Source organism: Ambystoma mexicanum, chromosome 2p (assembly GCF_040938575.1).
Source record: "Ambystoma mexicanum isolate Mex_15411 chromosome 2p, UKY_AmexF1_1, whole genome shotgun sequence".
NCBI classification, from domain to species: domain Eukaryota; kingdom Metazoa; phylum Chordata; class Amphibia; order Caudata; family Ambystomatidae; genus Ambystoma; species Ambystoma mexicanum.
In genome coordinates, this window is record NC_090923.1 from 1279574783 (window position 1) to 1279590356 (window position 15574).

General features: G+C 46.3%; 1 protein-coding gene across 4 annotated transcripts in view; it reads right to left on the reverse strand.

Annotated features, from left to right (window-relative positions):
* SNX29 (sorting nexin 29) overlaps positions 1 to 15574 on the reverse strand; it is a 2314491-nt gene that overhangs the window by 1885116 nt on the left and 413801 nt on the right. For all 4 annotated transcript variants that reach the window (XM_069645593.1, XM_069645591.1, XM_069645595.1 and 1 more), the window contains 2 exons: positions 9306 to 9486; positions 2756 to 2826 (listed from right to left, as the gene is read on the reverse strand). In XM_069645593.1, coding sequence (XP_069501694.1) covers positions 2756 to 2826; positions 9306 to 9486 — 252 coding nt within the window. The remainder of the gene's footprint in view (positions 1 to 2755; positions 2827 to 9305; positions 9487 to 15574) is intronic.

A 15574-nucleotide genomic window follows, 5' to 3' on the forward strand; every position in this document is an offset into this window, starting at 1 on the left:
AGACAGCCAGGGCATGTTTATAGGCAAATTTCTAAAGTCGACCATGGCATGTTAATAGGCATACTTCTAAATTCAACTTTGCACAGGGAGGATATTAGGCGCACTTCAAAATTCAACCAAGGCACGCTCATAGGCACATTTCTAAATTCAACATTGCACAGGGAGGATATTAGGCACACTTCTAAAGCCAACCAGGGCATGTTAATAGGCACACTTCCAAATTCCACTTTGCACAGGGAGGATATTAGGCGCACTTCAAAATTCAACCAAGGCACGCTCATAGGCACATTTCTAAATTCAACATTGCACAGGGAGGATATTAGGCACACTTCTAAAGCCAACCAGGGCATGTTAATGGGCACACTTCTAAATTCAATTTTACACCGAGAGGAAATTAGACACAGTTAATTTTAAAGGACATTTGTAACGTGCACAATCACCGCCAAGGTGGTCTCCCGGTGCTCTGGCGGCTCTGAAAAAGCGACGCAAGCTAGCGTTCAGAATCTAAGTGTGGTGCAGGTTAAGAATCACATTTCTATCTGGACGCGACGGAGCCATGTTCAGAATTCCATACGAGTGTGGCACATGCTAACAATCCCATTTCGATCTAGATGCAGTGCAAGCTAAAGTTCAGTTCCCTAGATGTGTGGCACTAGCATATGCATCACGAAGGCAACATTTGCAGTCCGTTTACAGTGGTCAAAAGTCTTCCTAAGTATGTATTGTTTAAGTCTATGGCAGTCTACGCTATGGAAGGTAAGGTAGGGTGACAGGGACTTTCTGGAGTAGAGTAATTGCTCTACACCCCACCCATGCAACACTCACAGTTTTGTTGGTGTCTGCTGGCTTCCCTGGCTTCCCCTGCTGACACCTGCTGACACTTCCTGGAGCCGCCTCTGTTGGAGCCGCCCTTGGCCTTAGGGCCCTTAGCCGCAGGGGCTGCCGGGCAGGGGGCTGCCCTGGAAAGGCCGCTTATGATAGCCAGATGGTCCAATCAGGGGAGGTGGGAGGGTTGGGGAGGCGGGAAGAAGCACACGAACAGGGAAATGGAGGCAGGGGAGGGGGCTGGGAGATGGGCTGCACACAGGCACTGGGGCACATGGAGGCCTTAAAAAACGAGTACAGCGTGGCCCAGGAGGGTCGCTAAATGGACTGCAGCTCACCTCTTCCCAATGGAAATGGGCGCCAGCACGGTGCTCGCGCCGTGTAGGTCCCAGGAACTGGTCCTCAGATGGTCCAATCAGGGGAGGTGGGAGGGTTGGGGAGGCGGGAAGAAGCACACGAACAGGGAAATGGAGGCAGGGGAGGGGGCTGGGAGATGGGCTGCACACAGGCACTGGGGCACATGGAGGCCTTAAAAAACGAGTACAGCGTGGCCCAGGAGGGTCGCTAAATGGACTGCAGCTCACCTCTTCCCAATGGAAATGGGCGCCAGCACGGTGCTCGCGCCGTGTAGGTCCCAGGAACTGGTCCTCAGATGGTCCAATCAGGGGAGGTGGGAGGGTTGGGGAGGCGGGAAGAAGCACACGAACAGGGAAATGGAGGCAGGGGAGGGGGCTGGGAGATGGGCTGCACACAGGCACTGGGCCACATGGAGGCCTTAAAAAACGAGTACAGCGTGGCCCAGGAGGGTCGCTAAATGGACTGCAGCTCACCTCTTCCCAATGGAAATGGGCGCCAGCACGGTGCTCGCGCCGTGTAGGTCCCAGGAACTGGTCCTCAGATGGTCCAATCAGGGGAGGTGGGAGGGTTGGGGAGGCGGGAAGAAGCACACGAACAGGGAAATGGAGGCAGGGGAGGGGGCTGGGAGATGGGCTGCACACAGGCACTGGGGCACATGGAGGCCTTAAAAAACGAGTACAGCGTGGCCCAGGAGGGTCGCTAAATGGACTGCAGCTCACCTCTTCCCAATGGAAATGGGCGCCAGCACGGTGCTCGTGCCGTGTAGGTCCCAGGAACTGGTCCTCAGATGGTCCAATCAGGGGAGGTGGGAGGGTTGGGGAGGCGGGAAGAAGCACACGAACAGGGAAATGGAGGCAGGGGAGGGGGCTGGGAGATGGGCTGCACACAGGCACTGGGGCACATGGAGGCCTTAAAAAACGAGTACAGCGTGGCCCAGGAGGGTCGCTAAATGGACTGCAGCTCACCTCTTCCCAATGGAAATGGGCGCCAGCACGGTGCTCGCGCCGTGTAGGTCCCAGGAACTGGTCCTCAGATGGTCCAATCAGGGGAGGTGGGAGGGTTGGGGAGGCGGGAAGAAGCACACGAACAGGGAAATGGAGGCAGGGGAGGGGGCTGGGAGATGGGCTGCACACAGGCACTGGGGCACATGGAGGCCTTAAAAAACGAGTACAGCGTGGCCCAGGAGGGTCGCTAAATGGACTGCAGCTCACCTCTTCCCAATGGAAATGGGCGCCAGCACGGTGCTCGCGCCGTGTAGGTCCCAGGAACTGGTCCTCAGATGGTCCAATCAGGGGAGGTGGGAGGGTTGGGTAGGCGGGAAGAAGCACACGAACAGGGAAATGGAGGCAGGGGAGGGGGCTGGGAGATGGGCTGCACACAGGCACTGGGGCACATGGAGGCCTTAAAAAACGAGTACAGCGTGGCCCATTTCAACTAATCAAATGTCAGTCATTCATGTTGGTTAAGTCCTGAATTCATCCCATTCATAATGTGTTTAACTGCACAGCGCATATGAAACTCAACATTTATTATGAACATTCGAATTCATACATTTCTTAAAAATAGGTCTTACCAGCAGCCATTACAGGAAGCATGCTGGAACGCTCTTCGTCCATCATGAAGGACCAGTCTTCATAGAAGACACTGCAATGAAACAACCTTTAAATACAACTGACATGCATATCGAAAAAAAGCATCATTTTTCAGAAAGCATTGAAAACGTGTCGGTTACATCATGAAACTAGAGACTTGGTGTCATGTGATCGGTCATTAACCAGTCAACATTTCACATCAGCACTCATGGGAGAGGTGCCAGGCAAGATGGCTTGTAACCTGTACAGTATTTGGCAGTATAAGCCCACATTTCATCTTGGATACCCAAGAGTCTCCCACAGGTCACCATTTTCTTCCTTGTTCAGTACCCCTGGGGCCTGCTTTCCCCCTCCGTTGACCTACACCCCAACCAACCCCGAACACCCACTTTCCTGTATGCCTCCTGCTCCATCACTCAGCTCGGAGTCCGGGACAGTAAAAATAGTCTCTTACTATTTCCACAGCCAGTCCTTTTGTTTTGTAGTGTTTATTTAATGGGCAATCTGTGAATGCGAGTCACTCTAAGCTGGGTTCCCACAAATAGAATGAACACCTCGGTTGACGCCCTAGGCTGCTATGAACATTAGGCCCAGTGTTCAGGGATAGGTTTGAGCAGTTAACAGCCCTAAGTCCTTGCCGAAGTTAGTGCTTCACTCAAGCCTCCCAAGGCTCGGGTTGGTGGGCTGTTGCTGTCCAAACTCACCCCGAACGTGGTTTAACACGACACCATTGACCAACTATCAGGTTCTGCAGTAATGGTAGGTTTCCACATCAAACCTCATTGGCATATCTAAAAAAAGGAAATGCACAGCACAATAGACTTAAAAAAATGAAGTGTTTTCAGGGTGAATCCTATCCATGAAGATCAAGCACCATGGTTATAAACAGCTAATACATTGGCGCACCCCTGTACCATTTGTTATTTTCTTTTTGCGTTACGTTAGAGAGGAAGCTGCCAACATGAAATAGGTACACTTTCCCAAAAAAGGGTGCTACATAACTTATTGCTACCAAAACTTAAAAAGATAGAAAATGCCAACCTTCTTAATCATCAAACACTAAGAAGCATACTTATGTACATTTAAAGCATAGCATAATGATTGCTTTTTTAAAAACAAAGCCAGTGGCCAAGTCAGTGATGATGTGATATTTCGATCAAAAATGCATATGCATTTTCACTACTTACAGATTTTCTTACCATCAACCAATTGCAGCCCTTCAGACCATTTGCTGGGCCCGTGGCCTTCCCTTCAATCTGCGTCTGCTGCAAAGCCAGTCACTGCAGCAATGACGCTGACAAGAGGTCTAATTGAAATGCTTAGAGTTTTTCTGCTGAAAAATTGATTTACAATTACCTTCGTCTTCAGGATCAAGGAACAAAGTCAGTCTACCACAGTTAAGGTTAAGTGGGAAAAGGTAACACGAATTAAGCATAATTATGTATGCCACGGGAGAAGAAAAAAAACATAACAAATAAGCCTCTAAAAAGCCATATATAGCTTAGCTTTTGAAGTGCATTATTTACGTGTCTGCACATGAGTAGGACGTGTTTTTAAAAAAAAGTATAACATGTGCAGATGCTGTCATCATAACCAAGCCCAACCTCAAATGCCCCAGAACTGCCACCGGATTATATGCATCATTTAGTCACCCAATGCAATATGCAGCTTCACATGTTTAGTTTAGTTATTGTCATCATGCGTCTCGCACAGCCTCAAACGCCACAGTAGTGCCAGTTAATGCTTAAGCATGGGAGTTGTTACAATTCGGCAGACAAGAACTTCCCTGCGATGTACGTCCCATTCACAGGCGCCTGTGTGGAGCAGATCCAAGTTGCCATGGCATCTGTCCAAGCTACGGCGGAACCCCGTGTCAGCTGACATGTCTCGTACGTGAAGGACGTACAACAAGGCATGCCCCCCCCTTACGGGTTTAAAACTAGCGTCTTCCAGCGGGCTTGTTGCTGCTAATTAGTGTTTCTTACTATTTGCGGTTACGTCCGTCTTCCTTCCTGAAATCTTATCACGAAATCCCAACTTGATCTCCTGGTTCCGACCCTCGCTCGAACTTTTGGATTGTTACGTCTCCTATTCCATTGGCACTTCTTAGACCGCTACAGTATCGACCCGGACTGCCCCTGGACTGCCTTCTCTACGCCCTCATCATTGTTGTGATCTTGTGGTATTTGACACAGAACGTTACTTGGATTGTCCTTCCCTGCTCCTGCTGTCTTTGCAACCCATTCGTCAGCAGTTATTCGGAACACTTCAGTTGCTCCACCCTCGTTTGGGAAGTCTGTGTTTCAGGTAACCAACTGTGTTTATTTTCTTCCATTTCTGCCAGCGCCATCTTTGACTATTGTACCTTATTTACCTACTGCTCTGTTGGTATTCCTCTCTACTGGATTTGGGACATTCATTGAACTACTACACTCAACGAACTTATTTTCAAAGTGCATATTGACGCTCTCCTGATCCTGCACCAACCCGGCTCTAGCGGGACCCTCGTGCCGCCCGGGTTTACTTCCCTGTACTAACTTCCCTGTTTATTATTTTTTCCTGTCGTTTTCTCCAATCCTGGTAATCATTAACTCTTGAGAGTCCCATAATTCAGGTCTGTAGTTTTGGCAAAAACTCTCTATAGGAAGAATCCATTAGATTAATTCACTCATTTGGGTTTACTTCTTTACTTGTAGGTCCATTCCGGGGAAATTTCCACTCCAATCCCTGCTTAGGTATTTCCTGTCCCATACTGTGCTTGATTGCTTACTTGTTTTCTCAGCACTGTCTAATATCTTTGTATTCCTTTGCAGCTTTGGTATTGGCGGTGTGTGTTCTCCCCACTCTTTTATTCAAGTTACATCTCTGCCTGTTCCAATAGAAACAGCAGAGAGGTACGTTTTAAAGAAGAGCCCCTCTCTTGAGGAAGCCTGAGTCTTGTACTCAGGTGAGCTGGAAGTGGAGGCTGAAAATCGATTCATGTGTACATATCATCTCCAAGGTCATCTATCTATCTTCCTGACCTATTTACGGAGCAGTGAGTAACAGTAGCCACCAAATGCAAGCTACAACCTTCCCATGCCCAGTTGATGCAATCAGATGCCAAATGAAGCCTCAAATGCCTCAGTAAAACCCCCAAGTCGCAGTTAAGGCCTGGTATCATTTGTGTTCATGCCACATTCCTCCTACTCCCAATCATTGTAAAAAGGGGTATTACCCCATTTTATGATAGGCTTTCATTCTTTCGAGATTGATCAATTGACGTAGTTAGCCCTGGTGTAGGTATCACACTTGCAAAGGGCAGGCTGGCCCCATGTGAACGGCAAGCACTTTACTTTTGAGCCATCCACCCAGACAGCTCATAGTTGCCATGTACAAGTCGCTGTACAGCCTCACAAAGGCACGCATTACCATCATATAGCAAGCCTCAAAAGTCCCAATAACGCCAACCAGTGACGGGTAATTCCTCATATGCATGGCAACGGCCCGATGTGCCTTAAAATACATGGTCCTGTAGTACAATCATTTAATGAAAATATCTGTTAAGATGTTCAACCTCTGCCAAATCGGTTTTTGTCCCAACACGGTTTTGGTTGGCGTTACTGGCTCAAAGTGCGTTATACTTATGCACAGCTGTTTTTCCACAAGTATTCTTTGTGGCAGAACTTCCGCACCTGCCTATAAATTGAAATGTACATCATTTCATGTAGTTCTAATGTTACCCGCCTGTGTGCTTCAAAGTGCAAAAATAACTACCAAATTCCCCAGAGAGAACTGCCCAAGCCTTTATGTTTTATTTACATAGTTTTATTTCCATCAATATTACTTGCTCAATGTGCTTTTAAGAACAACAAATGATTTTTCAGCATTGTCATTATAATGGAGGTATTAGTGTTTAGGGGCACTTCAGGCTTTTGGCAGTGGCCAGCGATCAATGCAGCTCCCAGACAAAGAAACAAACCAAACGTTTTGGCCCCTTTGAAAATGTTTGCAAGTAGCCCCTGCACCAAACTTTACTACATGTGAAGTTGTAATGGGTAAAACTACTGAGGAAGATAACTAAACATGGAGTTTTGAAATATTTAATAACTATAAACAGGGATAAGGAAACAAGTGTACAGCCATAAGCCAATTCCAGTAAACTGCCCAAAGTGCCCGGGTACCGCATCTAGGGAAAGTATTAATGAAGCATGACCAAATCGGTGAACCCATACTTAAGGTCTTTCGTGATGTCATCAACAAAGCCATTAGCGATGATGTTTGACATCCTGAGCAGTGCATGGCTAGGGTGAGTTATGGTTATACTTGCAAACATAAATGGTGAATCAGTGTTCTTTAGGTTGAGCACTGTAACCATAATGAGCCTTAAACTTCTTTTTTTTCTGTCTGGGAATTTAAATGTATACATAGCTATTACCACCTTCACACTGACACACTTTTACCCATGGAGGTGGAAAATACTGTTACAAGCCTCATCACACCGTCACCCCTTATGTTAGGAGGAGTGTAGGGCTATGCAGAGTCTTTTCTCAGTTTGAGCTGCACAATCAGATCTGTCCAGCAGTAACTTACTCTTTCATGGTATTTGGAGATGCTTTGGGGGTTGTCAAACCGTATAATGTGAAAACCGGGGGTAGATGGCATTGTAAAGAAAGTAATATTGCGGGTTGTGTGAAACCAGGAACATAATGTATAATTTAATGATTGAGGAGGAGGAGGAGGCTAGGCGGAAAGGATGCATAGTTCTATACAAGTGCAACATGGGAATGAATTTGATTGTTGGAAGATAGTTGTGGCATGGCTTTGTCAAGAGAGTATAGGGACCCAGTGTGGTAAACCTATACGGGGGAAATCCACAGCCAGTCCTACCACTGAGGAGGATGGTGGCAGTTGGGTGGGTCCCAATTACTGTCCCCCTCCAAGTGCCAATCCCCTTTTGTGCAGTACTGAATTGCATCATTCAAGGCCTATTAAGCAAAATGCTGGCAGAATTTCCTCTTCTAATGTCCGAATTATGGAGAAACCAGCCAACAAACTATCGGGAAGATGAGACGCTGCAGCGCCCTACACAGTACTGCGATGAGAAAGAACAACCCCAGGAGAGACAGAGCGAGAAGCTATTCTTGCAGCCAACAGCGTACATGCACCTTACAGCATGACAGGAGGAACAGAGACTGGAACGGAAGCTCTTACTAGGCACAGCGGTCAGCCACACCGCACGCCAGCCCAGGGGCGCACACACGTGAGGAAGGATACCCTAGGGACAACACATTTGTCTTGGAAGCAACACAACGCAGCGCCACACGTGTTTGAATCCCAATCCTGTGCTTAGAAACCAAAAGTTGCTTTGTCTGTAATCCCTCCTGAGTAAGGAAGAGAAGGCCCAATTAGACAGGGACAGCCTGCCAATCAGAAGACATGGAGTGGGGTAAGAAAGCCCCTAGGTAGTAGGAAGGAGTGGGTTGTTCAGGTGATGTCAAAGGAGGTGGTAGAACAAGAGAATGGCAGGAGGAAGGGGAATGTAGAGAACTGTCAAGTAGATTTTTGGAGCAGGTGAGGCATTGGGTAGTGAGTGCAAGTGGCACTGCAGTGTGAGTGCTTGAAAGAATACAATGTGTGTTTAGGTGAGATAGTGTAAGGAGTGACTATGAAAGGAGGGTGTCTGAGTAGGTGACGGGTGGAGTTGTAATAGCAGTCTGGAGGAAGAAGTAGTCGAGCAGAGGAGTTATAATAGTGCGGGGGAGGGAGTAGTACAGTGGAGGAGATAAAGGTAGTGTGAAGGATGGAGTTTTTATTATTTTAGATTTATAGGTTAATTCAGAAATTGTACCCATGTTTATACATTACACATAAATTCAGTCTACAAGAAAGGAAAACAAAAAAGAGAAAAACACAGTAAGCGGCATTAAATAGATCTTACTATTCATCAAACTAGATTTCAAACGTTTTGATGAAAGAAAGTCTTATTAATCCAAGGAATTGTAACATTGAAGGGATGAGGCAAGACTGAGGCAGTGAGAAACAGAGATAAAAGAGAAAGATGTATGGAATAGAATGAGAGGAAGGAGGAATTGGAAGGAGGAGTGTAGTGAGAGAAGAACATCAGATAACATCAGATAACGAGAGGAAGACGTGGGCATGATAGAACAAAGATTAAGTCTGACACTGTGGCTGGAAAGCACATCCCTATACCCCTATAGAATGACATACCACTGAACAGAGTAGAGATAGTCTAGGAAGTCCCTGAGGGAGAATGGATAGAAAATGTGAATAGCCATCAGGTCTTCATCTCCAGCGGAAGTTAGAACTTAGACAGTAAGAGGGCGGGGGGGTCAATATTCAATATTTACTAACCTGTGATCAGGGATGCCTGGGTTGGGGGAGCTGCTTCACTAGCCGAGGCAAAGGGATGGCCATAAAACCCATTGGAAAACAAATAAAAACTCTTACAACTTCTCAGTTTGGTGTATTCTGTGAGACATCTGTGACAGTTTACAGTATTGTGCAAATCGTTAAAGTAAAGTGTCTCACCTAAGTTGGATTTTGTCGGCAAGAAGCATATGTACATATCGCTCCAAGGAATGTTCATTTAATGCACTTCGCAACCATGCTCGCCCTCTCCCAATGTCTGAAGCAATGGTTTTGAGTGAGTAGAACCGCTGTAATTCATGCTTGTTTAGAATTTCCTTCACAAAATACCAAAACACAGGGTCTGCAAAAAAAAAATTAAATGTTGTCAAATAATGTATCTATCACACTGGTCAGTAATGTCATCATTATTATAAAACGTTCAAACCTGCCCTTCCCCTAGGAAGCTATTAGACTGAAATGCATGCCAAACAAACTGCAACAGGAGTTCTGAGGGTCCATCTAATCATGTCATCAAGAATTCAATTATACATCATTATCGGGTTTTGATGATTAGCTCATTGAACCTTTGTTTATCATCACCCATCCAGGATGGCAGAAGATTTTTTAAATAACTGATTAAAGCACTATATGTTTGGTTGCTTTCTAATGAAGATTTGATGAAAGATAAAGTAACTTCAGTTGATGTGAGACTGCTGTTTTTATGGGAGAGGGGGTAATATATCCAAGGGTGCTAACATCTGTCAAATGAACGGGAACTGAAGTATCGAATGAAAACCAAAGAATTTATAGTCCTAATCCCTCTCACATGTTCAGCACAGGTGATTCCTGTCACCAAGGACAAAATCATGCAGTGCAGCTAGGACTGTAGTGTATTGCAAGCGAAATTGTCCGGCTCATTTTAAGGAAATACAAAAATATGTTATTTTCTATACAGCAATTTCTGTTTTTTATGGTTATCAGGATCTATCACTATTTTATTTATTTTGCATTTTTTAAAGCGCTCACACAGCCCGCGGGCATCGAGGCGCTGTTACAGGTATTGTTTTTGTTGTGAAATTGTTTTTTTTTAATTTTTTTTAATTTTATTTAAACAGATTGTGTGGTTTCCTTATTTGAAACCTTTAACCTGAGCATGTCCGTTCTTTCATCATGATTCTTCGTTTGGTATACAGTATCTTAGTAGCAGTGCTTGGTAGCATCTTATTAGTCCTGGGTTATGTTGTTGATCTCCTCTGGTTTCTTAAGGATTAAAATCACTAATTTTATGAGTGCTAATGTCGTTTTCATTTTTTCTCCTTCTACAAGAGTCCTCCACCACCCATCGACATTCCTTGTCGTGTAGCTTCTAAGGATGTCCCCCAAGCACTGCTCTCGCTCTTTCCTTAAACCGGTACACTGTAGTATGAGGTGTTTCAGAGATTCTCTCTCCCCTTTTTTTTTGCACATTCTGCAGCTTTCCCTGATGTCCAGCCTTTTTCTTCTTTGTAATATTTCTCCTGTTGGTAAAATGTTCAATCTGAATCTCAGGAAAAGGTCTCGGAAAACCAATTGGGGAATAAAGTCAGATAGCTCGGGATCTGATTCAGTTTTCGTGGCTGGGCCCAGAAGTCTTCGTAACCTTTATATTTACAGTTTTCTTCTTGGGTTTCGATCCAATCTGCCATGTATAGTTTCTTTTTAGTTTTGTCTGGGTTAATCCATAAGTCATCCTCTGACTCGCTGAGGTTCACTAGGATCCCTCGACATGACTTTTGCCAGTCTGTTAGGATTACATCGGATTGATCTTTTAGGGCTTTTTTCAACACCCCAAATCCACCCGTAGTGTTTTCCTCAAGACATTTTCGATAGAAACTTAGTGTTTTCCATACCACTATTGTTTTGAGTGATGTCAGAGCCAGCTCTCTTCTTATCTGCTGTATTGGGGCTGATTTAGGCAGCTGTAAAGCTTTCCTCCAAAACAGACCCTCCAGGATTGACCATGTTTGAGCTTGTAAGGGGATTGGTGATTCTACCCCATATTTAGTATTGGCACCACTTTCATCCTATAAAAGAAATTGTTTTTTTTCTTTTTTTCTTAGTTGAGTATTTATAACGCACATAAATTCCCGGAGGTTTCTAAGCGCGGACCCGGGGATCGAACCTGTGTTGCTTCGTGTCGTCTTGCTTCCAAGGTGAGAACGTTGCCGCTGAGCTACCTCCAGGGACAGTCTTTCATCACATAGGCCCGCTCCCCAGAGCTATTCTCTCAGAGTTATAAACTGTGGAAAGTCAGAAGAAGGGGTGGCATTTCAACTCGAGGTTTTTATTCAACAATAAGAAAAGGACATTTCTTTCCCTACCTTACTGAATTCTAACTGGGATGCTCATTGTCAGGGTGGTTGTCCAACTAAAGAGTCCGTCCTTTGTCAAAAACTATCCCACTCTGAACCTATCACTCATCAAACTTCAGCAAACTGAAATGAAGCCATAAGAATGACTCCCTTCTCCTGGTCCAACCGGTTCAGCCTTAAGGGCTGGTTTCTGATAGTTTCTGGTGACAGTTCTTATAAACACTTGTAGTTCCTCCCAGAGGCTTTTATTTCACAAACCTTCTGATGAGGGAGAGGACTACTGTAGTAATCTCTGTCCTTAATATCTCTATTGCAGTTATTGTAATGAGGGAGGTTACTCCCGAGGCATTCTTCATGCTTGATGGCTTTCTTGCAACTACTATGACAAGGGAGATAACTCCAGAAGCATTCTTCACTCTTGCCCAGACCCCTACCTTGGTCTCCTGTGGATCCCGTTACCTTCTTTCTGGTGGAGGCACGTCACCAGTTCTTCCTGGGGTGTTGGTCTCGCTCTCTCTTGTTGAACGCTCTTCGCCTCCCTCTCTCCACATCTGGCCGCACCGCGCTGGTTCTGCAGGCTTCTAGGCCTTTTGGTACTGGCGTAGTTGAAGGACTGTCTGATCCACCTCTCCGAGGTCACGGCATTGTCAGCTTCTCTCCAGCTTCTGCATATGTCGGGTCTCTGTCTCACTTTGGAGTGTTCTGCCGACTGCTCCAGGGTGTCTTCTCGACCGAGGACCAGCTTCTTCTGCTCAGTTCCTTTTTCTCATGTTTGAACCTCTCGGGACTGACCGGCCTCGCACAGGATCTCTCTCTCATTGAGTCCCTCCTTGCTTCTTATGTCCTGTAGCTGGGTACTCCCAAGCAGAGTGTCATAGTCCTTTGTTTCTGTCAATGGATTAGTCTTCATGCTTCCTTGGTGCCACATCTTCTCAGTACCAGTTTGACTTATTAAAGCATTAATTTGCATCACTCCCTCAACATTCCTCTTCTCAGTACTTTTGGGAGATGACATACCCTGAATGTTCCTACTCATCTTCTTATTATGTTTCACGTAAGGAAAGGAGGGAATATTAAAATAACAGACTAGTGTTCTCAGGTTGGTTCTTGAAGGACCTCGAAGATTGCAAGGTCTCAAAGATGAGGGGGTTAGGGAGTTCCATCACGGAACAGGAATCATTGTCCCCAAGATGAGTCTCTCTCCTTGTGAGGTCCCGCATTCCGCCACTGCTAGGGGGATTGCTGCTTAGCGGGCTTGCTTCACAGGTAAGGACTCCCCTCTGATCAGCCCCTCCTCCTCACCTCTTGGTCAGCACAACTACACTTGATAAAACGTACAGCCACAGCTTCCATTCCCAAACTCTGGGGGAACCCCCTTCACCATTTAGTGACTCAGGATTATGTTCTTGGGGCATCTGGACAACTGCGCCCTGGCATGCATTTCTCTTCTGCTGTCTTGCTTTCCTATGTTTCACCGCGCTATACTCTTGAAAACATGCCAAGCACTACTCTCAATTTGTAATTCTTATTCTGGCTCGCTTGTGCTAGTCTATGCCACTGCGCTTGATCACTGCAAAATAAGGAACATAACTTCTTTTCACTCTGTCAGTGCCACATCTCTAAGGTTTTGCATTGTCAAAGTGGGGATACAACAAAGTCAACATACAAAAGTCAGATTCAACAACTTTATTTTTCTCTTTGAGGAAGAGGGGTGGAATTTCTAAAGGGTCTATGGAAAGGATATGTAAAAATGCATGAGCGGGAGTCTACGGCCACCAATGTCAGGATAGAGTATGAGATCATATTCTAAAAGAGGCCTGGTGTCCCAGTTCAGGTCTGTATACCTAGTCTAAATCACAGGAGTACAGGGTTGCCTCACCCTGTGGTCTCCTTCAGTGCACTCAGTCACATAGTATTTTAAGTACCAAAGCATGCTTCATTCTTGGTTTGCTGCTCCTTGTTTTGCGGATAGCCCCTTTGGCCGCAAAGCTGTAGAAAAATCAAAACATCTATTAGCCATAACTTGACATTGCGTGGCCTTAGTGGATTCTATGACAATTGTCAGCAGCAATTCCCCACTCTCATTCTAGCTGCAGTGCCTATCATGATTAAGACCCCCATCCTTTAAAAGCCTTCTAAGGGGCAAGCCCAGTACAGACTCTCTGACAGTTGTGAGCACACAAAAGGCTCTGCCTTCTTGGCAAATCTGAGCCCACAACAGGGTCTGGCTTCTTTGAACATGGAAGACCACGGTAAACTCTAGTTTCTGCATCTCAAGTTCTGGGCTCGCTGCAGGATCTAGGCATGCGGCCCTCAGCAAGCTAAAGTTCTGGTGGCTTTGGCTCCCACCACAGTCTTGGCTAATGGCCCAAGTATGCTCTGTGCAAAGATCCTTCCTTGCAGCATCACAAACAGCTGCAATACACAAGTGTATTGCATCTCTTTCTCTAATGGATTGAATGGTTTGGACTGGTAAGAGTCAGGCAAAATTAATAAGGCAGCTCAGCCGGTCAGTTTCCTGCCCTGATGATGGATTCCTTTGTTCGTTATGCCATCCTGTCACTGTAGCAAACATGGCTCCCTCCTTGCTCGCGAGCCATCACCCACTCAGTGGCCTCTATGTTTGCACATGAGTCTTTAGATTGCTGGTCAGACACATACTCACTGTAAATGCACTTTGCAAGTATGGATTCAAACGTGCAGCTGTACACTTAGGTAAGCCAGAATCAGGAGACTGAGAAAGTGACATTTTGCCGTCTCTTTTTTATTCACAATGATAAACCTATTCTGTCCATAGACCTAGGACCTTGGCCCTCTTCTGTAACAAAGTCCAAATGGTGCTTTGTCAGGATGTCGTTACAAATATCTGCAAGCCTGCACTAACCTAGATTCTGTCACTACCAGGTATAACCAAACCTATAAGCAAACAAAGATGTATGTGGCCCTCAGCCCTGGTAACTGAATGTTGGCTGGTTTCTAACCCCGTTCCCACTGGGATAAGTTTAACCTCTCAGGGTTCTGTGACAAATCCAGGGAATTATTCTGCTCTCTCCAAGAGGGAGCCCGCTAAGCTTTACACCTCCTAGGTGATACAGCAAGTGGGTTCCCACTGGAGGTGACCCCCCTTAATTCTGTGGGATAAGTGGTGGGGGGCAACCTAAATTCTGATCTAGGGATTGCCTGTCCTCTAACAACTTGATTGGTTATATCGGAGATAACATCTGTGATAATTTGCAACTGTATACAGGAATGGTTTGTGTGGTTTCTGACCCCTTTCAGACACTGGGCCTCATTACGACCCGGGCGGCAAGTACCGGTCATTACCGGCATGGCGCATTTTCCGTGTCCATGCTGGCAATAGGCACCTAAAAGCGGCCCATTATGAGTTCGCGGGCACAAGCTTTGCGCCATGCCGGTAAAGAACTCACCGCCATGCTGCAAAAGCCCGAAAAATCCCCCTTTCCGGCATTGTCTGTAGTGGAAATAGCACCTCCGGCATCCTAGCCATCAGCATCAGCGGTCACCTCTAAGAGCAGTCACCTCAAGTAGCAGTCACCTCAAGTAGCGGTAACCGCTATTAGCGGTGACCGCAAATACGCGGAACCGGAAGTAGCGTCATCGCACAGGAACGGGAAAGAGCACGGCGGCCATCTTTAAAAACACAATCCATTGCCATCCACCACAACCAGGAGCCATCTGACCCCCAGAACTCCCACACACCTCTACCACTACCCGTTTCAATTCAGGATGCCAAAAGCTATTAAAAAAACGGGAGATCGGCTGCGCCAGGAGCGCTTCTCCAGAGAGGAGCTCACCATGTTAGCAGAGACACTGCAGAAGCATGCAGATGTGGTGTTTGCAAATGACATGTCCCGTCCAGCACTGCTGCGTAAAAAGCAGATTTGGGCATTGGTCGCCCAGAGAGTCCGTGCCGTCGGCACCACACCCTGCACACCCAAACAATGCCGTAAGTGCCGGTACGACCTACGTCTACTAAGTATACTCTCCGCCAACCGAACCCTTGGGATGGCGACAGGTGGAGGTGCGGAGTCACCCATAAAACTCCAACCATGGGAGGAGGTATGTGCTACCACCATA